This window comes from Ambystoma mexicanum, chromosome 10 (genome assembly GCF_040938575.1).
Source record: "Ambystoma mexicanum isolate Mex_15411 chromosome 10, UKY_AmexF1_1, whole genome shotgun sequence".
Taxonomy (NCBI): domain Eukaryota; kingdom Metazoa; phylum Chordata; class Amphibia; order Caudata; family Ambystomatidae; genus Ambystoma; species Ambystoma mexicanum.
This window is the reverse complement of record NC_090932.1, coordinates 1,533,383,207-1,533,408,383: the sequence shown is the minus strand read 5'-3', so window position 1 is coordinate 1,533,408,383 and position 25,177 is coordinate 1,533,383,207. Positions and strand designations below refer to the sequence as shown.

The window sequence follows — 25,177 nt, the reverse complement described above, 5'->3', positions numbered from 1 at the left end:
CAAGTTACAAAACTACCGATCAAAGGGGTTGCAGAATTGGGAATGATGGGGCAACAGGTTTAAAAAATGGATTTGGGTGAATTCTGAGTCACATCATAGAATGCCAGTCTTGGTAGTTCTTGGTAATTCCTAAAGGAGACTATTAAGTGACCGAAATGATGCAATTCCGATTTGATTTCACTCGTTGGATTTATAAACCTTACTATGTTGGTGACTTGTTATTTGACAAATGGTTAGGGAGCCAATATGGCTTTGAACTTTGCTAATAATTGAACTTGCATAATATAGGTCCAGGAATCTGTGGCTGGATGTCTGCCTCCACTTGTACCAGCAATCAAGGAGGATGCTGGGGGAATGATTCAGAAGCTAATGGAGCTCCTGCTGGAGTCCGATAAGTATGCTGAGCGCAAGGGTGCAGCCTATGGCCTGGCAGGCCTAGTGAAGGGCCTTGGCATTCTGTCTCTAAAGCAGCAGGAGGTGATGGTGAAACTCACAGATGCCATCCAGGATAAGAAGAATTTCCGCCGAAGAGAGGGTGAGCGACGATTGTCTTTTATTTAGTACTTTGTAGGTTTTTACTCCCTATACCCCATATGTTTGTCAGTTCTGTTAATCCAGTTCCGCACACACATTTCAGCAGTATTTCTACTGCTATGAACCACTGCATTTATCTACTTCCTGTTAGGGAAGATTTTGCATTGCATCCTTGTCCCTGATGGACCTTTTTTGTATTCATTTCCATTGTTCGTTCTTGAGTTGTCACTGCTTGGATTGTTTTTGAAAGGTTTTACGTGATGTTTTGAAATGTTCCTTATTTTCTCCCATTAGTTTTTCACATCACTCATTATATATTTGTTGTTTCCCTAGGAGCGCTTTTTGCCTTCGAGATGCTTTGTAATATGCTGGGGAAGTTATTTGAACCATATGTCGTTCATGTGTTACCTCATCTGCTGCTCTGCTTTGGAGACGGGAACCAGTATGTGCGAGAAGTAAGTATGGGTTGGCTTTTAAGGACCCGCCTACTCTCCTGCTTCTTTGCTGAATTGGCACCATGCTGTGCATCTCTGTTGTGGCTCAGTTTTATATTAATAGATTATAATCAGTCATTTTATTTCAGGCAGCAGATGAATGTGCCAAGGCTGTGATGAGCAACTTGAGTGCCCATGGGGTGAAGCTGGTACTGCCATCTCTGCTGGAGGCACTTGAACAAGAATCCTGGCGAACTAAAGCGGGTATGGAACTGACGTGTCAATACTGCATCTATTTCACTTGCCTGAATCCAACCAATCCTGATTCCTTGATGTGCATTGTTAGGAGGGGGTTTTGTAATAAACACTGAGGCAGGGTTCTGAAAGGTGAAACCTAGTGGACGAGCAAAGGGTTTTCTTTCTTTGGTCTATAAAAACTCTCTCTGGGTGTAGTGTAGGCGGAGCACTGAGGCATAGACTTGAAAGGTCATGGTTTTGGTTTATGGGCACAGCTAAAAAAAAGACTAAGGTATATTTTCATATTACACCCTGTGAACAGATTCAGAGAGGCCACCATAAGGAGGGACAAATACTAAGGTCTAGACAATTCCTGTCTGGGTAGTGTTTCTGAACAGAAAGGCTTAGACATAGGGTGTTATGAGAGTGGTGAAAGGTTAAGCACACACAGAGTACTCGTAATACAAATTAGGTAGAATGTATTAAATAGTTTTTTATTTACTCCTTGGCAAACTCTTAGCAATGAAAATCACATTAATGCACTATAATATTCACTATTATAATACATGCATTAACGCATCACTGTTAAAATAAAATTTGAATCATTTTTCAAATACTGAAGCTGTAGTTATGTTATGTTACTTGCCATTTATATAGTGCTCTATAGATCTTTGGAATGACCTCAAAGCGCTGGTAGGATGAACGCACTCGGGAACCGTAGTTCTGGTCAGTAGAGAGATAGTGTTGTAGGGTGCGTGGGTGCACCAGATGTGCGTGCAGCAGATGTAATTGCTGGGTGGTAGCTGCATCCTAGCGTTAGGTGTGGTGCTGGAGATATCAGTTGGAGGTGTGCAGCCTGGTGGGTGGACACCCATATTGGGCTGTGGCTGCGTTATTCCTGAAGGATGCATGTGTGAGTAACTAGACCGGAATGTGCTCAGCTGTTAGGCAGAATCCTGGGCAGTACCCTTAGGGACCACTACACAAGATTAAGACTACAGGTGGTAGTACAATTTCACCTTTGGTACAAGCCTGTACTACACAGTTAGAGTGGTAGCAGTAGCGGAGCAGCCAGACTTATCTCAAGAGCAAATGAGCAGTAGTAGAGCTTACCCAAAGGACGACAATTACTGTGACTCGAGCAAACACTGACTCAAGGTTTTTGGTTTAAAAAGTAAAAGTACATTTATTTCTAGACCATCTGTTCGCAAAACACTTCACTTCTATTAATGTAAAACCACACGTAAAACACACTACACACAACCAATTCACTTTGTGCAGCACAATTCAAGGTAAGTACCATTGGTTTTGACAGACCGGTGTTGTGAAACAAAGACGTTACCGGGGGGACAGATGTAATCACTTTTTGACAGTAATGACAGTTCGGTCTTACTAAAGATACGCATACCCACAGGAAGAAATGTTACCAGAGTTAAAACACACTTAGCACATGAATCAACACAAGAGTTGGGGATAAAAATCATAGGCAATACTTTTGTCAAGGGAGATAGAATCAGAGGACACTTTCCTACAAGTGAATAAGTCACTAGGCCTGCGCCAGTGTCAAGTGGAACAGGGTTCCTGTTGTCGAGGATCAAACGGTTAGTACAGTTCATGATTCGGGATTGCCAGGAGCACTTGGATATTGTCACAAGAGGAAGCAAAGGTTATAAGAGGGAAGGAAGATAAGGACTAGCCTTTAGTGAGAAAAAAAGGATTCACCCTAGTTCTTCAAGGTCGGACACAGTACCTTATTCAAGTGAATAAGAGCTGGTGCGACGGCAGTTGTTCCTGTTTGTTCCTGCAGACTCACAGTTCCTGTGACTTCAGTCGTGGGGACAAGGATGACATCTGGAGCGATCTGCACTACCCAGGGATGAGGCCAGCAGCAGCAAAAGCAACAGTGAATAAAAGGTGCACTCCTTTAAAACAGGAGAGGCTCTTCAGATGGCTATCCGGACCACTACAGCTGTGTGCAGCGATTTCGACCAAGAAGAGGATCTTCTGCCCGTGGAAGATGAGCTTATTAATCCCACCAGGTGCAAGGGAAGAAGACTCCGGACTGGATCTTCTCTTGTCGTCGAAGGGTAGATAGCTCAGGACTGCAGCAGGGCTCCACCGGGACTCGGTAGTTGTAGCAGCCGCCGTCTTCTCGGCTTCTCTTGCGTTCCTTACAGTTCGAGTGGCGACTCTGACTTCCAGCCCAAGAGTCCTGCCTTTTATGCGAAAATCCCCCATTCACACAGCCCCCGGACAACCCCTCCAGCCAATGGACACAAAGTGCGACTTGGGTTTCCAAGGAGACCCTGTGCAGGGGGTGACTACACCCCTCCCTCACATTCAGCCCACCTAGACACCCAGGCGCCAAAGGGAGGGCTTCTTCGTAGAAGCCTCCCAAAAGATGGTGAACAAAGAAGGCAAACCTGGTTTGCTGCGTAAAGTAAAACACAAGAAGGACTTTAACAAAAAGAAATGGCGAATAAACCCGACCGGAGCCAAAAGAAAGAGTATTTGGTCAAGCGGGTTTATGTTCGAGGCTAATATAATAGCCTAAAACCGTGGTTGTATACGAATTGTTCGTTTTACAACTGTTCGAATTACAATTGACCGAATTGTGAAGGTCAATTGTAACATATGTGGGGGGAAACCCCCCACAATCCCCCACCCAACGCCAAAACCCTATATCAAAACACTATATATATATATCGATAGATATGGTCAATTGTGACCCTTTAAATTCGGTCAATTGTTCATTCGAACAATTGTAAACTAACAATTTGGGTAATACCTAAAACCGTACCACGTTTATATAATATAATCGTGGTGGAAAGGTTAGGGTAGATACCACTGCCACCTCCAAGTCTAAATGTTAAAAGATCAAAACAAAGCTCCGAGAGGCACAGACAAAAAGTGATGGGAGTTATCCCTTTCCAGTACTCTATGTAAGATGGGGTGTACTGGGTCTGTAGTTTTAAATGACTATGTAAAGTAAATAGCAACTTTACCTGTTTTCTGGGGGACAGTAGACAGCCCCAGAAAATGGAGTCAAGGGGAAGTCTCAAAGACAACCCTGTCTTACTGCACGGAACGTGCTGTGTAACGCACATGAAAGGTGGGGTTCAGTTCAAGGAGTGGTGTCCTGCAAAGCCCACTATCACACACACAGTAAAAATGCACATGGCAAAACACATGTAAGAGTGGGAAAGAGGATTACGCTCTGTCAGGCAGAATCCCGTGCAGTGCCCTTAGGGACCACTACACACAATTAAGACTACAAGTGGTAATACAAGTTCACCTTTGGTACAAGCCTGTACTACTATGTTAAAGTGGTAGCAGTAGCGGAGCAGCCAGGCTTATCTCAAGAGTATCTGAGCAGTAGCAGAGATTACACAAAGGACCACAATTACTGTGACTCAAGCAAACACTGGCTCAAGGTTTCAGATAAAAAATAGAAGTACATTTATTTTTTAAACCATCTGTTATAAAACACTACACTCCTATAAATTCGAAACCACACGTAAAATACACTACACACAACCAATTCCACTTGTGTCAGTAAATTCAAGGTAAGTACATTAGGATTTGACAGACAGGTGTTGCGATACTAACGCGTACCCGCGGATAGAAATGTTCACAAAGTTAAAACACACTTTGTACTTAAGAATTTCAAACAAGGGAAAAGTGAATAAAAATCAAGGCAATACTTTTTCAAGGCAAGGAGACTCGAGGACTTGTTCAAAGATACAGATTAAAGTCAATAGGCCTGCGCCAGTGTCAATGGAGCAGATGCTCAGGTGCTGAGGATCACACGTTGAACAGTTCGAGATGCCAAGAGTTTGTAAGATTGTCAAATGGAAGGAAAAGTTATAAGGAGGAGGGAAGAAAGAACAATTCTTCGTGGAGGTAAAGGGTTCACCCCGATTCCGGCTGGTCAGACGGAGAGAATGACCAAGTGTGCACAGTACCTTATTACGTTGGAGAAAAGCTGATGCCACGACAGTTGTTCCTGCAGACTCACGATTCCTGACGCTTCAGTCGTGAGGACAAGAAGGAAGACGTCTGGAGCGATCTGCATTACCCAGGGATGAGGACAGCAACAGCAAAAAAGACAATGATGAATACAAGGTGCGCTCCTTTAAATCAGGAGAGGGCTCTTCTGATGGTTATCCGGAACACTACAGCACAGCAGTGATTTCGACCCAGGAGAAGATCCTCTGACTGAAGAAAAGGCGAGCTGGTTGTTCCCACCAGGCTAAAGGGAAGATGACTCTGAACTGGATCTTCTCTGGTCGTTGAAGGGTAGATAGCTCAGGACTGCAGCAGGGCTACACCGGGGCTCGGGGTTGCAGCAGCTGTCCTCTTCTCCGCTTCTCTTCGGTTCCTTGCAGTTCCAGTGGCAACTCTGACTTCTAGCCCAAGGTTCCTGCCTTTTATGCTAAAATCCCCCATTCACACAGCCTGGCTGTCAATCACGCAGCAGGGGGGTTGTCCAGCCTGGACAACCACCTCAGCCAATCAACACAAAGTACGACTTGGGTCTCCAAGGAGACCCTCTGCAGGGGGTGACTACACCCCTCCCTCACATTCAGCCCACCTAGACACCAAAGGAGGGCTTCTGGTCAGAAGCCCGCCAAAGGTCGACGAACAAAGAAGCAAACCTGGTTTGCTGTGCAAAGAAAGACCCAAGAAGGATGTTAACAAAAAGAAATGGCGATTAAACTCAACCGGAGCTGAAATAAAAATTATTTGGGCTAGCGGGTTTAAAGTTCGAGGCTACTAAACCAGCCTAAAACAATACCACGTGTTATGTAATATAATCGCGGTTGGAAAATTAGGGTAGATGCCACTACCACCAGCCAATTTTTAATGTTAAGGGAGCGAAACAATGCTCCTGGCGGTACAGATAAAAAGGGCTATGAATTAACCCTTTCCAATTTTCCATGTAAGATGGGGTGTACTGGATCTGTGGTTAAATGACTATGTAAAGTTAATGGCAACTTTACCCTTTTCTGGGGGACAGTAGTCAGCCCCAGAAATGGAGTCAGTGGGAAGTCTAAAAGACAACCCTGTGTCACTGCACTGAAAGTGCTGTGTAACACACAAGAGAGTGGGGCTACTGAAGTGGTGTACCCCAGAGTCCACAATCACAAAAAACAGATAAAATACACATGGCAAAACACAGGTAAGAGTGGGGGAAAAGCTCACACTCTTACCAAGTGGAAAAAATAAACTCCAGAAATCCAGCAAAGCTGCTGGGGGACTCACTAGGTGAAGGTAAATTAGCCATAGAATGAGAATTCTCCCTAACATCGCCTAGCTGTGTTTTATTAGGGTGATGAGGTGTTCATGGGGTCGTATTCGTATGTGAAAAGCTAGGACGAATTAATCATGGGTATAGCTGTGTTCTAGTTGAGTGATGGTGTATATTAAAGAGTAAGCGTAGTGGTGATATGATGGTTATCTTTGAAGTGCCCGGGACCAGGCACGTGAACAGATGGCAGGGAACAGAGCGACATACGGACAAATAGAGACAGGGGGCTGGGCTTACAGCGACAGGTGGGAGATACAGACATATAGTAACAGCATGGGGACAGGGAGGCAGGGTACAGAGTGATACACATGTGGGGCATGTTATCATTTGCATTTGTATTTCTATCTATAAATATCTCAGGCTAACATTCACAGCTCCACCCAAGTGTGGGACATGCCAACACTTGCATTTCCATCTAGAACCAACTCAGGCTAACGTTCACTATCCTGCCAGGGTCTGGCGCAGGTTAATGTTCATAATTCCAACTGAGTACTCCAATAATTCCATCAATGCCATCCTTTTCTTCCACTCCACCCACTCCATCCACTCCACCCGTTCCATCCCATTGATTTCATCTGTCCATTCCATCCACCTGTTCCATCTATTCCATCCATTTCATTCACCCCATCCATTTCATCGATTCCATCTGCCCCATGCATTCCGTCCACCTAGTCCATTCTATCCACTCTATCCATTTTATCGATTCCATCCATTACACCAATTACTTCTATTCCATCCATTACACCAATTCCTTATATTCCATCCTTTACACCAATTCCATCCATTAGACCAATTCCATCCATTCCATTCCGTCCATTCCACCCACCTCCCATGCATTCCACCCACCTCCCTTCCATCCCGCCCACTTCCCTTCCATCCTGCCCACTTCCCATCCATTCCGCCCACTTCAACCACTCTGTCCATATTATCCACTCGATCCATCCATCCATTCGATCCACTCCATCCATTCCATCCACTCCATCCACTCCATCCATTCTATCCACTCCATCCATTCTATCCACTCCATCCATTCTATCCACTCCATCCACTTTATTTATTACATCCATTTCATCCCCCATCCATTCATTCCATCCACCTCATCCACTCCATGTATTCCATCCATTCCAATCATTTCATTCATTACATCTATTTTATCCGTTCCATTCATCCGCCCATTCCTTCCATTCCATCTACTCAATCCACTCATTCGAGGGGATTGGTTCCTCCGACGTATTCCATATCTATGACAGTAATCACCACAGCTGTGCTGCTTCGGAAAGTTTTCTGCGTCCTGCATCGATGACGTTGATGCGCCGTCCTCGAGGACCTCCTCCGACGGCTGACGTCACCCGATGTGATAAGTAGGACGCACGACGCCCGTAGCCTCAGTTCCGTATTTTCCGCGAACGTGTTCGCTTCGTGAATCTCGGTACGCCTCGACTCTTTGGAGTTTCTGTTGTTCATCTCGGTTCTTCGAACCTGTTTGTGTATGATTTCTTCATGAAGATGTCTGCCTATTCTTCCACACCGTGTCCGGGCTTTAAGAAGTGCGGGGACTGTGGGTCCAAGATGTCGGTCACGGACTCGCACACCGCCTGCCTCTGGTGCCTCGGGGAGGCCCATGACACGGATGACTCAACTGCCAGTCGCTCACGTCGAAAGCCTTGCGGTAGCGCATTAAGTTATCGGTAGGTAAGGTGTCCAAGCCCCGGAAGTCGAGGTCTGTGGGGCTTTCGACGGGCGACTCTCCGCGTCGTCAGAAGTCCATTGGGTCTCGGTTCCGGAGTCGGTCTCGCCACTCCTCTGCCTCTTCGAGGCACTCCCAGAAGCGCTGTCATCGGTCGCCTTCCCCGTCCTCATCCGAGGACTTCTCCCATCGGCGGGTCGCTTACTCCACCAAGCATGCGACACCGGAGGAATGGGCTTCCTTCGGGAAGAAAATGTTGGCGATTCTCGAATCGCAGGGCACTGGTCCGTCCGCGCCTCCGAGTGGGGTCGGTCGCGATCAGCCGAGAGACGTCGCTCGCACGCCTTCGTGCTCGGGTGGTCGTCGCGATTCACTGGAAAGGTCCCGCTCGGACAAGGGGAATTGTTCTCGGCATGCCCGGTCCCGGTCCTCGACGCGCTCGAGACCGCGTGAAAGAAGACATCTACGCCTGTGGCGCTGAGGTCGTCGACGGACTCTCTCGAGGCTCCGCCTCTGAGGAAATCGTTGACGCCGTCGGCGCCCAGGATGTCGAGGGACACGCTCGGGGCTCCGCCTTCGAGGCCTGTGTCGACGCCGTCAGTGCCGCGTCTGTCGTCGACGCTGACTCTCGACGTTGGCGCCGATTCACTCAACGCCCTTTACGCCTTTCGGGGCTGTGTCGACGAGGGTACCCCATGGCTCGGGGGAAACCACCTAGGAAGGCTCTGGCCAAGGTCAAGCGTGGCTTTGGTTCCAGTTCTGTGCCTTCTTACCGCCATCTGGAATTCATTTCAGAGGTGGATGAGGGCTTTGATGATGGCATGGTGCCTGAAACGGTCCCTGACGAGATTCTCTCGGGCCATAGCCAGTTTGAGGACGTGAGGCAATCCCTGCATAATGCTAGTGGGCTGGACACCTCTCCGGAGGTGGAGTTTTGTAGGCCTGAGCCTGGCACTCATGCCGATTCTTCGTACCGGCGACTTATGTCACGGGTCTCTGAGTACTTAGGATGGTCTGCTCCCCCAGGGGAGTTTGTTCATTCTGACCTTACGGATATCCTCGACATTGGTCCACCAACTGACTCGGTACTGCCATGCCATATGGCTCTGCAAAGAAGGGTGGCAGCGGCTTGGACTGCTCCGGAGAGTCTCCCGGCAGTGAGCAAGTCTTTGCCACGAAAATACCGCCCAGCCAGTAGTGACCCCTGCTACTTGTCCAAGCACCCTACTCCGGAGAGTTTGGTGGTGCAGGCTGCTACAGCCCCGGCAAAGCAGGCGTCGTATCCTACCATCCCTCCTGATAGGGACAACAAGCGTTTTGACGGCTGGCCGAAGAAAGTGTTTTCTGCAGGGGGTATGGCGCTTCAGGCGGCCAACTCCATTTGTGCCTTGTCCTCGTTTCACGCACACTCTGTGGAACTGTTTCCTTGGCCGCTGAACATATTCCCGAAGGGGATGAACGGGATGGTTTCCTTGCCATGGTTCAGGATGGCAAGGATGCTATGTGTGAGGCCGTTCAGTCGGGTTTGGACATGGCAGATTGCGTCAGCCGATCCATGGCGGTGAGCACCATGATACGCAGGTGTGCGTGGTTGCGGAAGTCGGAGTTTGCTCCTGATGTGCAGGCCCTGCTCCTCAACATGCCCTTTGACGGGAAACATCTTTTTGGCAGCAAGGCTGACGAGAGCCTTGAGAGGTTACAGACCTACAAAGATGCAGCGAAGTCGTTGGGCGCTGCAGTTAGACAACCTCCGCCTTTTCGTCCTAGGCGAACGCAATGGAGGGGAGGTTCCTTTCGTTATTACTCATCCTTTGGTAAAGCGAGAGGAGGTGCAAGTCAAAGGGGCCACCGTAGGAGTGCCAGAGGTGGAAAACAAGGTACTCGAGGTGCCAAGGCCGCTCGGGCTGTTGCCTCTTTGCCCTCAGGCAACGCCGCAGCCGCTTCAGCTCAGTCATGAGGCCATGTCCCATGGTTCGCCGGTTGGGGGAAGGCTGGCGCAGCATCTCGGAGTGGCGCGCCATTACTTCAGATGTGTGGGTACTTGAGATCATAACCCACGGCTACTGTCTTCCTTTCCGGCAGAGGCCTCAAGATAATCCACTGGGGAATCTCTCTTTGAAGAGTCTGGATCCGCTCCTTGCGCAGGAAATTCAATCCCTGCTGGAGAAAGGCGCCATAGAACTGGTGCCTGTAGCAGAGAGGAACAAGGGATGGTATTCCCCTTATTTTTTGATTTCCAAGAAAGACGGGGGATTGAGACGCATCATGGACTTGCGCGGTTTGAACAAACTCCTCAGGAAGGACAAGTTCAAGATGGTGACTCTTTTTCTCTAGTCCTCCAGGCCCTTCAACTTCAGGACTGGTTGGTGTGTCTCGACCTCAAGGAAGCTTATTTTCATGTGCCAATCCATCCAAAGCACAAGAAGTACCTGAGGTTTGCGGTTGGCAACTCGCACTTTCAGTTTCGGGTCCTGACGTTCGAATTGACCTCCGCCCCGAGGGTCTTCACCAAGCTCATGGTAGTGGTGGCAGCGCACCTCAGGAAAGGGGGCATTCACATCTACCCCTACCTGGACGATTGGTTGATCAGGGCATGCTCTCCCGAGCAAGTCCTGGATCATCTGTCAGTCACCTGCCACTCCCTCCACAAGCTGGGCTTCTCCCTCAACTTGAAGTCCCATTTGACACCAACTCGGAGGCTCTAGTACATCGGAGCAGTGCTCGACACGTCCCTGGGGCAGTGTTTTCCTCCCCAGGTGAGGGCTCATCACATTCAGCAGATGGTGCACAAGTTTCAACTTGCCCAGACTCTCCCAGCGTTTGAGTTCTTGAGACTGCTCGGCCTCTTGGCATCCTGCATTCTTCTGGTGCCAGAGGCCAGGTTGCGGATGAGATCTTTGCAATGGGCACTCAAGCTCCAGTGGTCTCAGTCCTCCGGCAGGATGTCGGACCCTGTTCAGGTGCCGTCTTTGGTCGCCCAGGACCTTCTGTGGTGGGCCGACGAAGGCAATCTGATGAGGGGGGCTCCATTTTGGCTGCCCTGGCCGGAGGTGACGATCGTGACGGACGCATCCCTCATAGGATGGATGCCAACGAGTTAACAGTCAGCGGTCGTTCGGCTCCATCGGAGTCCAGACTCCATATCAATCTGTTGGAGCCGAGGGCCGTCAGGCTAGCCCTGAAGGCTTTTCTGCCGACTGTGCGAGGAAAGAATGTTCTGATCCTGACGGACAACACGGTGGCCATGCACTACCTCAACAAAAAGGGGGGGCAGGGTCACTTCCTCCTGTGCAGGGAAGCGATGCAGCTCTGGTTCTGGGCAATCCAGCAGGAAGTTTCGACCTCAGCAGTTCATCTGGCAGGAGACAAACGAGACGGCGGACGCTCTGAGCAGGCAGAGCGCGATCTCTCACGAGTGGGAGTTGGCTCAGGAGATTCTCCTGGAGATCTTTGCCCTTTGGGGGACCCCTCAAGTGGATCTCTTCGCCTTCAATGTCAACCGGAAGTGCGAGAGGTTCTGCTTGCGGGAATTTCCTCCAAACGGAGCCTTAGGAGACGCATTCGTGGTGGAGTGGTCATTCCCACTGCTGTACGCGTTTCCTCCAGTCCCCGTCATCCCGCAGGTACTGCGGAGGTTCAGTTCCCGGATGATCCTCATTGCACCGGCGTGGGCCCAGAGGACGTGGTACCCGGACCTTCTCGACTTGTCCATCTGTCCTCCGCGTCGTCTTCCCTACCAAGATGATCTGCTCTCACGGGAGTGGGGTCAGGTTCTCCAACCAGAGGTCAGGTCCCTCAGCCTTCACGCTTGGTTTCTGAAAGGTTGAGGTATAAGGATTGGGGCCTCCCTGAAGACGTGATGGAGGTGTTGCTTTCGGCCAGAAGGCCCGCAACAAAGTCCCTGTACCGTTGCCGTTGGAGTAAGTTCTGCGACTGGTGCAGGGTTAAGAATGTGGATCCTTTTGCATGTAAAATTCCCATGGTTCTGTCTCTTTTGCTTTCTTTGGCCCACAGGGGCCTTCAAGTGGGTACCATTTAAGTTTACCTGGCAGCGTTGTCCATATTTAAGCGCTCGTCTGAAGAGTGTTCCTATTTTAAAATTCCTTTAATTTCTCAGTTTCTGAAAGGGCTCACTAATGTGTTCCCTCCGTCACCTTTCCAGGTGCCCGGTTGGGATTTGAACCTTGTTCTCAAGTTTCTGATGGGTGCTCCGTTTGAGCCTTTCATTCATGCCCTTTGAGACTGTTAACTCTGAAAACTGTATTTTTAGTTGCGGTCACTTCCGCTCGCAGAGTGAGTGAGTTACAGGCACTTTCAGTTAAACCATCCTTCACTGTGTTTCACAAGGACAGGGTAGTCCTTAGAGTTCATCCTTCTTTTCTTCCGAAGGTGGGGTCAGAATTTCATTTAGGCCAGAAGGTTGTTGTTCCGGCATTTTATCCTCCTCCACATCCCGGTAAGGAAGAGGAGAGGCTCCATAGGCTTGATCCTAGGAGAGCGTTAAGCTTTTATATTTCACGCATGTCCCGGGTCAGAGTGGACGATCAGCTCTTTATTGGTTATGCTGGAAAGCGTTTGGGACAGGCTGTGACAAAACAGACTTTGTCTCGCTGGATTATTTTGGCTATCTGAGTGTTACCGCTTGGTGGGTTAGGACCCCCTGGTCGGCTTACGGGCCCATTCTACCAGGGGTATGGCTGCTTCTACTGCCCTGCAGAGGGGTGTTCCTATTCGCAACATCTGTGATGCAGCCACCTGGGCTTCGGTACATACTTTTGTACGTCACTATTCCCTCGATTCCATCCGGGGGCAGGATCTGGCCTTTGGCAAGGCGGTCCTTTACTCCGCAATTTGATTGGGCATGCTAAATTTCTGTTTTCTAAATTCTTTTCCCACCTCCTTGCATTGGTACTGCTTTGGGAGTCTGTCATAGATATGGAATACGTCAGAGGACCCAATCCCCTCAAACAAGTTACTCTCTTACCTGGTAACGTTCTTTCGATGGGATGGTCTGACGACGTATTCCATATCGCTCCCTCCCTACCTTCCCCGCTACAGAATTTCTTATGCGATTGCAGCTTACGTTTCCACAAGGCTTTGTGTCAGACTGGCAGAAGACTGGTGGCACACGTTCTGGGTAAAAACTACAACTTAGGCTACGGGCGTCATGCGTCCTACTTATCACATCAGGTGACGTCGGCCGTCGGAGGAGGTCCTCGAGGACGGCGCATCGACGCAGGACACAGACAATTTTCTGAAGCAGCACAGCTGTGGTGATTACGGTCATAGATATGGAATACGTCGTCAGACCATCCCATCGAAAGAACGTTACCAGGTAAGAGAGTACCTTGTTCTTCTACTCCATCTGTCCGTCCATCGATCGATCCCATATCATGTACTCTGTCCATTCCATCCACCCAATCCGTTTAATTTATCTGTTTAATACATTCCGTCTACTCCATCCGTTTGTTCCATCCATTCTATCTACTCCGTTGAGTCCATCCGTTCCATCCATTGATCGATCCCGTTTCATCCGCCCAGTCTGTTAAATCCATTCCATCCGTTCTATCTATTCATCCATCCATTCCATCATCCGTTTTATCCAACCGTATCCATCCATATCATCCATTTCCATTTAAAAGTTCCATATAGACATATTCCGACCATTCCATCATTGCATTCGTCAAATCTCTGTGCACATCTTCCAATCATCCACATGCCTCCACGCCATACATTAGATCCGCTTGCCCGCACATGCGTCCATCCACTCCATGTCATCCATCCGTCTTTTTATCTATTTCGTCCATTCCATCGGTCCCCTCTATCCATCCGCCCACTCATCCACTCATTCCCCTTCATCCATTCCATCCATCAATTCATCCGCTGTTCCACTCATCTGATCGATCTATCCACTCTATCCATCAGTTCTATTGATTTTGTCTATTCTTTCTAGTACATCCATTCCATCCACTCTGTATACAGACCCTCCATTCATTCCACCTGCATCCATGCCATACATTCAATTCAATCCCTTCATTTCACATGAGTCGATCTGTTCCGTTTATTCCATCCTCTCTATCCACTCCGATCCGTTCGCACCATCCGTCACTCCATACATGCATCCACACCATCCTTTCCAGCCACCCATTTCGTCAATCTATTCCCACCATTTTGTCCATCTATTTCCTCCATTTTGTCCATTCCCCTAATCTATTCCCTTCATCCACTCCATCCATCTTATCCGGTGGGTAGGATCAGAGGTCCTTGAACAAATGGTAGAGTCTCATTGTGTGTTTAGTCATTGGATTGTTGGGAGTTCAGACATATCTTTAGGGTTGTCAGTGTTATGGAAAGAGCCATGTTTTTAGTAATTTGCGGAACGTCATATAGTCTTGGTGTGTCGGATGTGAGGTGGAAGCGAGTTCCACAGTCGGGGCCAATGCTGAAAAAGCTGATCCTCTGATCACAGTTGGTGGTTGGGATCACTAAAAGGAGGGCAGAGGTTGACCTTAGGGTGCGGGTGGTAGGTAAGGTTTTAGCTTTTCTTGCATGTATAGGGGGCCGGTCTTGTGCACTGCACAATGAGTGATGCACAGGATCTTGAAAGGGGCCCTTCGTCCAACTGGAAGCCATTGGAGGGTTCTGAGCGCTAGAGAGGTGTGGTCTCTTGGACCCAGGGCTAGTAGCATTTTAGCAGCATTGTTTTGCACTCTTTGGAGTTTATTAAGGTGGTATGCCAGGACTCCTAGGTAAAGGGAGTTGGCATAGTCCAGTCTCGACATTACAATGGACATAACGGCAAGTCTGTTCAGGAAGGAGAGATAGGGAAAAATGCACCTGAGCATTTTGAGATGGCAGCGACAAGATTTAGATACGTTGTTGATCTGTTGGGAGAGGGTTATGCCAGATTCAGTAGTGCATCCAAGGTTTTTTACTGTGACGGGAGGGGGTGGGCGGTTAATGGATGAGGGAGAAGCTCAGTGTTGCCGCACACCATGATTTTGGGAGACGGCCGGCCCATAGAGTTGGGTTTTGCTCCGCAGTACTTTAAGACTAGATAGCTGCATCTTTGAGATGGATGGGGGTGCAGGTATATTACTCTAACACCAATCAATAAGGACAACTCAATGGTTTGGCAAAGGGGAGTCAGTTTAATGACCAGTACAAAAGACAGGGAAACATGGAAATCAACAGTGATGCAATAGTCTGTCTCGCTTCAACTCCCGCAAACTTCATACAAACAGTAACATTTGTACTCAAAAATCGTCATCATCGATGTGTAACACTCAAAAGTTAACATGCAGTTCTGTTGGTTAGGAAAAAGTAACTTCTATAGGTACTATATCTGTATATGGTAACAGAATAAGAGGATTGGATAAACACTATCAGGTGGGCGTCCAAGCCCTTCCTTCTAACATTACTATTGTGGACGTCATTAAGAGTACGACGTCCTATTGGTTCTGCTATCTATAGGACCCTAGATTATTTGGTCCATTGTGATTGGGTTGGCTTCACACACAGCATCCCATAGTTAGATTTTGTGTGTGTGTGTGTTATACTGTTTTGTTTTGGAACTAATATTACTTTTTCTAGTTTTTTGTCTGCTCTTCAACTGACTTTTGGAATCATTGATTGTTTTTTTAGATTACCAATATGGCTTAGATTGTGCCATTGTTATACATTTTGCGATTTGCACATTTAGTCTGGTCAGAACAACTGGGGGTTCTCCACCTGAGTGTTTCCCTTCACTCGTTTGGGGCTCCACATACGGCATGCCCAGACTAATCTTTAGGATCTATGTGATTCATTATTTTTGTGATCTTCTGCAGCAGTCTACAACTGAAACTAGCACTTTAATCAGTATGCACTTTTGTATACAGTTGCATGATATATTTCTGTACACTGTACCTGATCTTTTGATGATTTAATACTCTTTTTAAAGATTCTAATTGAATTAAACACAATATTTTAAACTATTTTTTTGCTTGATATATGATGATCTGTGTGGCAGCTAAGGGGACCTTTCCCTCTTTATCAGGTTGGACGATGTCCAAGGAGTGAACCTTTTCTTTTTTCCGCTGGCTTGACTCCTGTTTACTACTGGGTTGGCTTCAACCCCATACATACATTTCCACTTTACTTAGCAGCACGCAGAATGGTCAGCCAGGTGCAGGGTGCCCCACGATTCACCCTGCCTTCCCTCAATCCATCATTACTTTAGTGGCTATGTGTCAATTAGTTGGCTGTGGTCGGCCTCGAAACTGTCGTGCCAGGAAAAGTTATGATATCTCTGTCTGGGCGGCTGCCAAGTGTAGGTGTGAACCCGTGCTTATTCTTGCTCAGATGGTCACATACTGCTTACACCGTGAATCTGCCTAATTTCCTTCAATTTGTGCATTTCATTTTTATTCGGCTTGCCACCTGCCTACGCCTCCTTATCTCGACCTTCCAAAGATAGGATACTCTGTTCTTTATTTTCGATTCTTTGAGGCTACTGTTTGTTCCTTCTATTGGTCTGACCTTGGCTCTTTCCTGGTGCATGTTGCCTCTGCTGAGTTTCGATTCAGCCGTCCCTTCTGGTTTTAGCTGGAATATGAATCTTGTCCTGTTTGGCCTCTAGTAACCTGAGTTGATTCTGCTTTTGTGTAAAGTGGACTCTCGCGTGTATTATGTGCTTCGTTGAGGTAAATATGTATAGGTGGCGCTTGCCCCGGTCTATCCTCTACTAAGCATAGCAAGCTGCACTGTTTGCTTAGCTTTCTTGCGGTTTCAAGCATATGTACAGGCGATAGCTGGTTGAATGACTTCCTGCTTTATAGTCTAAGCTTCTTTATATTTCAACATCGTCTCTTCTTCTAGGTTCATGATATCCTTATTTTTTATTGTATTTTTTTAAAAAAACAATTTTATTGGCTTATTCAAACAAAAAACAACCCAAACGTGCAGTGCATATATCAACAGCTCAGTTGTACATTGCTTAATACTGGTCACTAATCCCCTTATCCCACCCCCTATTACGAGCCTATTTACTCCCCACCCTCTGTTCCTTCATCCCGTGGTGGGGTTGCCCCTTCCGTGGGTTCTGTTATTGATCCGAACAATTACGCTATCAATGATTTCCAGGCCACCAGGGTTCCCATCTCCTCCTCGCCCGCCACATTACTCGCCTCCTGCCATACCATGGTTTCTGCCTCTGCCCATTTCTGCAGCTCCTTCCACCACACCTCCACCCGGGGTCTATGACATGTCTTCAATCCTGTGGTAATTCTCCTTTTGCAAGCACAAGCACATATGCCAGATCTTTCAGTTTACTCACATGATTGAGTTTCTGTGGTCTAGGGAACCCCCCCCCCCCCCAGCAAACAGGCCCATACTGTATCTATTACGATCCTGACCCCCTTCTCCGCTAGTTTCTGTGCTACTTCACCCCAGAAACGCTCAATAACCGGGCATGACCAAAACATATGTACCATGCCGGCCTTTTCCACATCCCACTTGGGACAGGCCTGTTGTCCTGCATTTTCAAACCTAGGTATCCTCTGGGGTGTCATATATGCCCTGTGCGTTTTATACAGTTGTATCTGCTTTAATCTTGCATTCCTCGATACCTTCTTATGGTATCCCAGGGCACGCTCCCACATCCCGTCCTCCATTGGGGTTCCTCCTTCCTTAATTGTGTTAATTCCATCCCAACCTTGGACATCATCATCGCGTACAATCTGGAGATCTCGTGCCCCTCTTCCGTTATATCATATATCGTGTCTGATAGCATCTGGTTCCTCTTCCAGTACCGTTTCGGGCCATGTTCTCCTAATACTCTGCACCATTCTATGATGTGATATACTGGCCCGTGTGTAACCCTGTTTCCTCTCCCAGCACTTCGAAGTCCACGATAGTCCCCTCCCGCCAGATGTCTCCCATTGTAATAAACCCAACCGTTTCCCAGTGGCTCCTGATTATCATCCTCAGTTGCCTTTCTCCCCCTGCTAGTGCAACTAGTGGTAGCTGCGGGGAACATGGGGACGGGTTCTCCATCAGGCATGCCCGGCGCCACATCTTCCATCCAAGTATCATCCTCATGGGACGCCCTTCCATTTCCATCTTGGGCAGCCAGATAATGGCTCAAGTAATATGGAGCACAATCCTGTCCAAACAGCTTGGATTCAGGGGTTATGTCCTCTGAGAGCCATTTGGCGACATACTGCAATTGGCATGCTACATAGTAGACCTCATAATTAGGCAACTGTATCCCCCCTTTCTCATAAAAGTTCTGTAGCTTCCATAGTGCCACCCTGTTTCGCGTACCATGCCACAAGAAATCTCTGCACACGCTATTCAGTTTAATGAAGAACCTCTTGGGTATTAGGTATGGTATATTGCCTAAATGGTGCAGGAGCCTAGGTAGGACCACCATCTTTACCATTGCCCCCCTGCCCCATCTTTGCCAGGGGCAGCTTCGCCCAGAATCTCATGCAATTCTCAATTTTCTTAAGGGCCACCTCCGTGTGTTGTGCCTATGCGCTTCTTCCACCGTGTGGTACACGTCTATCCCAAGATAATGAAAAGACTTAGCCGTCCATGGTATCTGTAACACCGGTAACCGTCCCACTGGAGTCCCTTTATAACTGCCTAATGGGAAAATGCTGGATTTTCGAGGGTTCACTGCTATACCAGACAGCCATGCATATCTCGCCATAACTTCCAGGATGTACTGGAGATTCTCCTCCGGTTGCCTCAATTACAGCAGCAAATCGTCCGCATACAAGGAGATCAAGTGTCGCTCCCCTCCCACAACAATGCCTATATCATATTGTCTAAGGTCTATTGCTAGGGGTTCTAGGGCCAATATATAGAGCATTGTGGACCATGGACATCCTTGTCTGGTGCCCCTACTGAGTTGCCTTCTTTCCGATATCACTGTTCCTGTTTTGACTCTGGCCAGCGGTTCACTATATAGCATCTTCGCCCACTATATATATCCAGGCCCCATCCCATAGCCCGCCAGGGTCGCCATCAACCACGGCCACCTGACTGAATCGAAAGCTTTTACTGCGTCCAAGGACACAATTGCCGTTTCGTCCTCATAACTGTTCCCATACTCGATAACCCGTTGGAGTCTCCTATGGTTATTAGTTATATTTCTATTTGGGACATAGCCTGTCTGGTCGGGGTGTATTAGTTTGCTAATAACTCGCCGCAGTCTGTTGGCCAGAACAGCCGTCAATATCTTGCTGTCCTAGTTCAACATTGACCGAGGTCTGTAGGAACCACAACTATGCCCAGGCTTGTTGGGCTTGGCAAGCGGTATTATGATCGCTTCTCTAAGTGACTCTGGAAGCCTCCCCATCTCAAACGCTTCATTTAACATTTCTAACATTGGGGGGAGCACCTCTTCTTTATATACTTTATAAAATTCACTTGAAGCCATCCGCCCCCGGAGTCTTGCTAGCGGGCAGCTGCCTCACCACGTCTTCTAGATCCTCCAACGTAATCGGTGCGTCCAACTCCTCTCTCTCCTCAACACTTATGTTAGGCAGTCCTATGTCCTCCAAGGTTTCTGTCATCATCGCATGACTTACTCCTCCCCCTCATCCCCATATAGCAGCCTGTAATATTCTGCGAACTCCTGATTGACTCCTTCTTGGGTGTCCGCTACACTTCCGTCTTCTCTTGTTACTGTCCTGATCGTGGGTCTAGGGGTTTCGCTCTTGTATAACCATGCCAAAAGCCTTCCTGTCTTGTCCCCTCCCGCATGCTGTCTCTCTATTTTTTTTTTTTTATATAGTTGAGGTTACACAGTCTCTCCCAGTGCCCTGTGCTTTTCTGTTGCAATGCGAGTATCAGCTCCATATCTTCCTTCGTATTACTCTCTCGCTTCAGTGCCTTTTCCAGTTCCCTTTCTGTTTCTTGTAGATCGGCAAAGATCCCACCCTCCAGACCTTTAGACTTTGCAATGGCTATCCCCCTCATCACCACCTTCCCACAATGTGCCCGCTGAGTCCACTCTACCGGTATTTGTTTCAAAATAGGGGGTCCCTGAGTGCCTCCGCTCTGAGGCGCCATGTCGAGATCCTTGCCCTCGGCGGGCAGTGTTGCCATCCGAGGACCAGGGGCGAGTGGTCTGAAAGGACCCTCGCTTTATATTCGACCAGTGTAGTCTCCCTCATTACATCTGGTGAAGCAAAGACATAGTCCAGCCTCGTATGTAACTGCTGCAGAGCGGAATAATGTGAATATTGCCTCTCCTGAGGGTATCTCATCCTCCAGACATCTTCCATGCCAAAGTCATCTAATAGTGTCTGCAACGCTTTGGCAGCTGGGGTGGGTCTATCAATCTTCCCATCTGATCTGTCCACCCTCGGGTTTAATACACAGTTAAAGTCCCCTCCCCAGATCACTGCACTCCCCATACACATGCTAAGGTTAGTGCAGAGAGTTCTGAAATATGCCGCTGTATTTTAATTCGGGGCGTATTTATTCTCCCTGTTCTCCACCAATCCCCTTATTATGACCATTCTCTCATCCGTTTCCGCTATTTCTTGCAACAATTGGAACGGGACATGCGGTGCTACCCAGATAATACTCCCCTAGCATAAGCAGAATATGACGAGCCCGCAACAACCCCTTTCCATTTCTTCGCAACCATCTCCATCTTTTCCTTTGTCAGGTGAGTCTCTTGCAACAGTGCAATGTCTATTTTTTGTCTACGCAGGTACAACATGACCTTGTTTCTCCTTAAGTAGCTATTAAGCCCCCTGACATTCCACATAAGTATTTTAAGGTCCTCCATGGCCTGTTAGAGTCCCCCGCACCCCCTTACTGGTGCAGTCCAGATCACCCTTCCATCTTAGTACATATAAGCTCGTTCCCCATTTCAAACTCCCTCTAACTACAAACACCCTTTTCCCAATCCCTCCCACCTCCCTTCCATTCCCCAACTTTACTCCCCCCAACTGTCACCCAGCTCCATCCCTGGATCTCAAGCACCCCCGCATCTAGCTCTTTCTGGCAATAGACTGTACTCGAAGCTCAGCAGGGCGAGGTCGCCCTAATGGCTATCCTACTACTAATACTACTTGGGGGGTGAGGGGGGTGTAAGGTGCCTGTATCCTGACACTCCTCTTGCTACTATACAACCACATAATGCTATCCGGTTTACTCATGTGTTCAGTACTCTATATTCCAGTCCATAACGTGTCCACAAGATCGGGAATATCACAACCCGGCTCCAACCCTATGCATCAGCACCCGTCTATCAGTGTCATATCAAGTCTCTACAGGGATACCCCGCAATGTGGTAGACTGGCATACATACAATATCCAATCACTTCTCCAGCATTGGATCTTTCATGGATTCACATGCTTAGAATATTCCCCGTCGACAGACTGAGAATATTCTAAGCATGTGAATCCATGAAAGATACCAATGCTGGAGAAATGGAGTTACAGGTAAGAAACTATTCCCTTATCATGCTTTTCTTGGGCCCGTTCCGCATCTCGTTCCGGGCAGCCCTGCAGGTCCAGCCATGTGGCTGCTTCCTCCGGGGTGTCAAAAAAGAACATTCTACTCTTGTGCAATACTTTCAGTCTTGCAGGGTACAGAAGCATATACTTGATGCCCGCCGCGCGCAACCTCCTCTTCACTGACACATAACTATACCGCTGCCTCTGGACCAGCATTGTATAATCCGGATACGCTGTAATAGTGGCTGAAGCTCTTTCAATCGTACCCCCTTTGCGAAAGTACTCCAAAATCTTCTCAGTCTTTATAGTTCAATATCTTGGCACTTATTGCGCGGGGAGGGGCTCCAGGTTTCGGTTTCCTCATGAGGGCTCTATGCGCTCGTTCTACTGTGAATCCTTGCGAGAGTTTGTCGATCCCTATTTCCTGCAGGATCATGTCCTCCACATAATCCGTAGGATCCTGGCCTCCTCCTCCCTCCGGCAACCCACCACACGGATGTTATTCCATCTCGCTCTCCCTTCGGCTTCCTCCGCACTGTTCTCTAGGTTGGCCACTTGTTGCTTTAGTATGTGGATCTCCTTTGTATTGTCAGTGCTGCTGACCGTGTTAGTTTGGACCACACTCTCCAGGCTGCTTGTTCTGTCTGCCAGCGCTCTGATGTCTTGCCGCAATAGGTTGACCTTGATCCCCACTGCTTCTATTTTAGCCTCCAAGGAGGTCCGCAGATCTGCCATTGCTATCCCCCATGAGTCTCTCAGCTCCGTTATGGCCATTAGTATCTGGTGATTTTCAGTCGCCGGGGAACTTTCTGCGGGTACATTTGCGCCACCGTGCGTCGACGCCACTGGAGACTGCTGCGTCTTAGCAAACGCTTCCATCGTGGGCTGTTTGGTTTTGCTCTTGACCCCACTCCACGTTATCTTGCGATCCTGATCCAATATCCAAGATTACTTTGTATATGGCGTAGCAGTACTGGCTCTATATCACTACTTGTCGCCAGTGAGTCACTCTAGGCCCCGATTGGTAGCCTTGGTGTGCCCATATGGATTCCTGTGCATTGAGCTTTGTCTTCGGGTGGATTATGTCCTCCTGTGTTTTAAATTAGCTTTACTGCTTATTCTGAAATTGCACTGTGCCAGTCCCTTTCATCTTTCTCACAGCACAGCTTGCCATGCAGTAATTATTCCAGTGGACAGTGGTCTGCTTAACAATGTTCAACGGGTAGTTGCAGCTGCGGGCTCGGTGGACTCTCAATGTCCATATAAGGCTTCATCTCCTGTTAGCCGCTGCCGCACCTCACCAGTACTCGGCACGAGCACCTCTTCGCCACGGCCACTTCACACCAACATTGCAGGCTGGTATCCTAGGTGTGCCCGTATGGATTCATGTGCATTGAGCCTTGTCCTCGGGTGGGTTATGTCCTCCCAAGTTTTAGATTGGCTTTACTGCTCTGAGATTGCACTGTGCAAGTCCCTTTTATTCTTCTCACAGCACAGCTTGCCAAGCATTAATTATTCCAAAGGACAGTGGTCTGCTTAACACTACTCCATGAGTAGTTGCGGCCGCGGGCTCGGTGGACTCTCAATGGCCATTTGAGGCTTCACTGCCTATTAGCCGCTTCCACACCTCACTAGTACTTGGCGCACAAGCCTTTCCACCACGGCCGATTCACACCAATATTGATCGTGTGTGGCCAGGGGCACCTCATAGTAATGCCCGCGTCATTGTTACCACTGGTGCAATAGTAGCGCTTCATTTCAGTAGTTTGTAGTCGATTCCGCCCACTGTATAGGGAAATGCCCAGTTGACCGCTCTGATCCATTGTTTATTTCGGTCAGGCTCCCGATGATTCGCTTGGATCAGCAAGCCTGAAAACAATAGTTATACCCGCACGGGCGCCTTCAGATTTTCATAGAGCACCTGCCGCGCGTACTCAGGACCTCTGTTCTGTGTTGGTCCTGCGCCCGGCGGCTGTCCCTCGCTCGTGTCCTCGCCGCACCTTCGCTTTTGATATGCAGCTAACGTATCTTCCCACGCAGGCGGCAGGGAGCCGCACGCACAATCCGTCTTATTCGACTGGGGGGGCTGCACAGTCTCCGGACGCCAATCCCCACTGAACCTTACATGTGGCTACTGCGCTCACACCCTGGGTCGGTCCGTCTCTTGAGCCCCGCATAAGCACATGTCCTCGCCTACGGTCGCCGCTCACCGTTTCAAGAGCAAGGATCAGCGCGACCTCCAAGGGACAATGTCTCTTCATGCGCTGCGCGCTCGAGCCCATACAGCTGTTCTTACTGCCACGCCCGTCCTTCCTTTGTTAGCCGCCATCTTGGATACTTTGTATCAAAGCGGCCGAATGCTTCAGCTTCTCGCACAAATAGCTCGGTTTCTGTAGTCATGGCAGGGCATCTGTTCCCACGTTCGTGCGTCCATTCTTGGAGCAGATTACTCATTTTAATGCGTGTTCGTAAGGATCAAAGTCGGGTCACTGGAGCAGCTCTCTTAGGCATGTCCTAGTCCATGGCCAGTTAGCCACGCCCGCACGATATCCTTATTCATGACATTTCGTCTCTTGTGTCATCTTTGGGTTGTCTTATCTTCTATCTGCAAGTCTGACCGGGCCTTCGTGACATCACCATTCGTCTTCAATTAAGGCCTTTTTGGTTTCTTCCGGGACGGTATTTAGGCTATCTTCATTTCGTCTTACTTGCTGTTAGGGTTTTCTCAATGGATACCTTACTGTCCATGGTTTTCTAGGTATCGGTATTTCAACAGGTGGTGTTCTCCTGATAGACACTGGGCAGAGCACTACTGGGGCTCTCTGCTGGTTTATTTGCTCATCATACGTCACATATTTTGGTGCGAATGTTCCTGGTACTTCAAAATGGGTGATGGGAGTGCAGGCTTTATTTGGGACCTCCTCTACAGTCGGGTTTAGGAGGAGGTGGTTTGTAGTCATCCAACGGTCGATATCCAGGAGGCAGGCTGCGAGGTCGGGCTGAGAGTTGGAGTCAGAGTTGTGGAGTCTAAGGATGATTTGGATGATTTGGATATCGTCGGCGTAGTTGTAGCACAGGATATTGTGCAGGCGGATGATTCCAGGGAGGGTGGACATATAGAAGTTGAATAGGAGAGCTGATAGACATGTGCCTTGCGGTACTCCAGCATTAACTGGGCAAGCAGCTGAGACAAAAGGGGAGAGCAGGGTTATTTGTTCCTGTTGTTGAAGGCATTTGAGAGCGGTTCCACAAGATTCCTAGCGAATGGAGGCGGTCAAGGATTGAATGGTTAATTGTGTCGAAGGCTGCAGAAACGTTGGAGAATTAGTGCAGCGCATCCTGCAGAGTCTGCAGTGATCTTAAGATTGTCCCAGATTGAGGCCAGAGTGGTTTCGGTTCCATGTCGTGGTCTGAAACCTGATTGGGCGGGGTCAAGGAGGTTGTTGGATTCGACAAAGGTGTTTAGTTGGGAGTATGCAGTTTGGTCGATGGGTTTTGCAAAGAATCTGG

At 48.4% G+C, this 25,177-nt stretch overlaps 1 protein-coding gene across 1 annotated transcript in view; it reads left to right on the top strand.

The window, feature by feature from the left end:
• Nucleotides 1-25,177, top strand: part of GCN1 (GCN1 activator of EIF2AK4) — a 1,783,851-nt gene that overhangs the window by 1,188,776 nt on the left and 569,898 nt on the right. Inside the window, exons 34-36 of the mRNA XM_069619734.1 lie at nt 289-535; nt 868-989; nt 1,118-1,232. Of these exons, the coding sequence (XP_069475835.1) occupies nt 289-535; nt 868-989; nt 1,118-1,232 (484 nt within the window). The remainder of the gene's footprint in view (nt 1-288; nt 536-867; nt 990-1,117; nt 1,233-25,177) is intronic.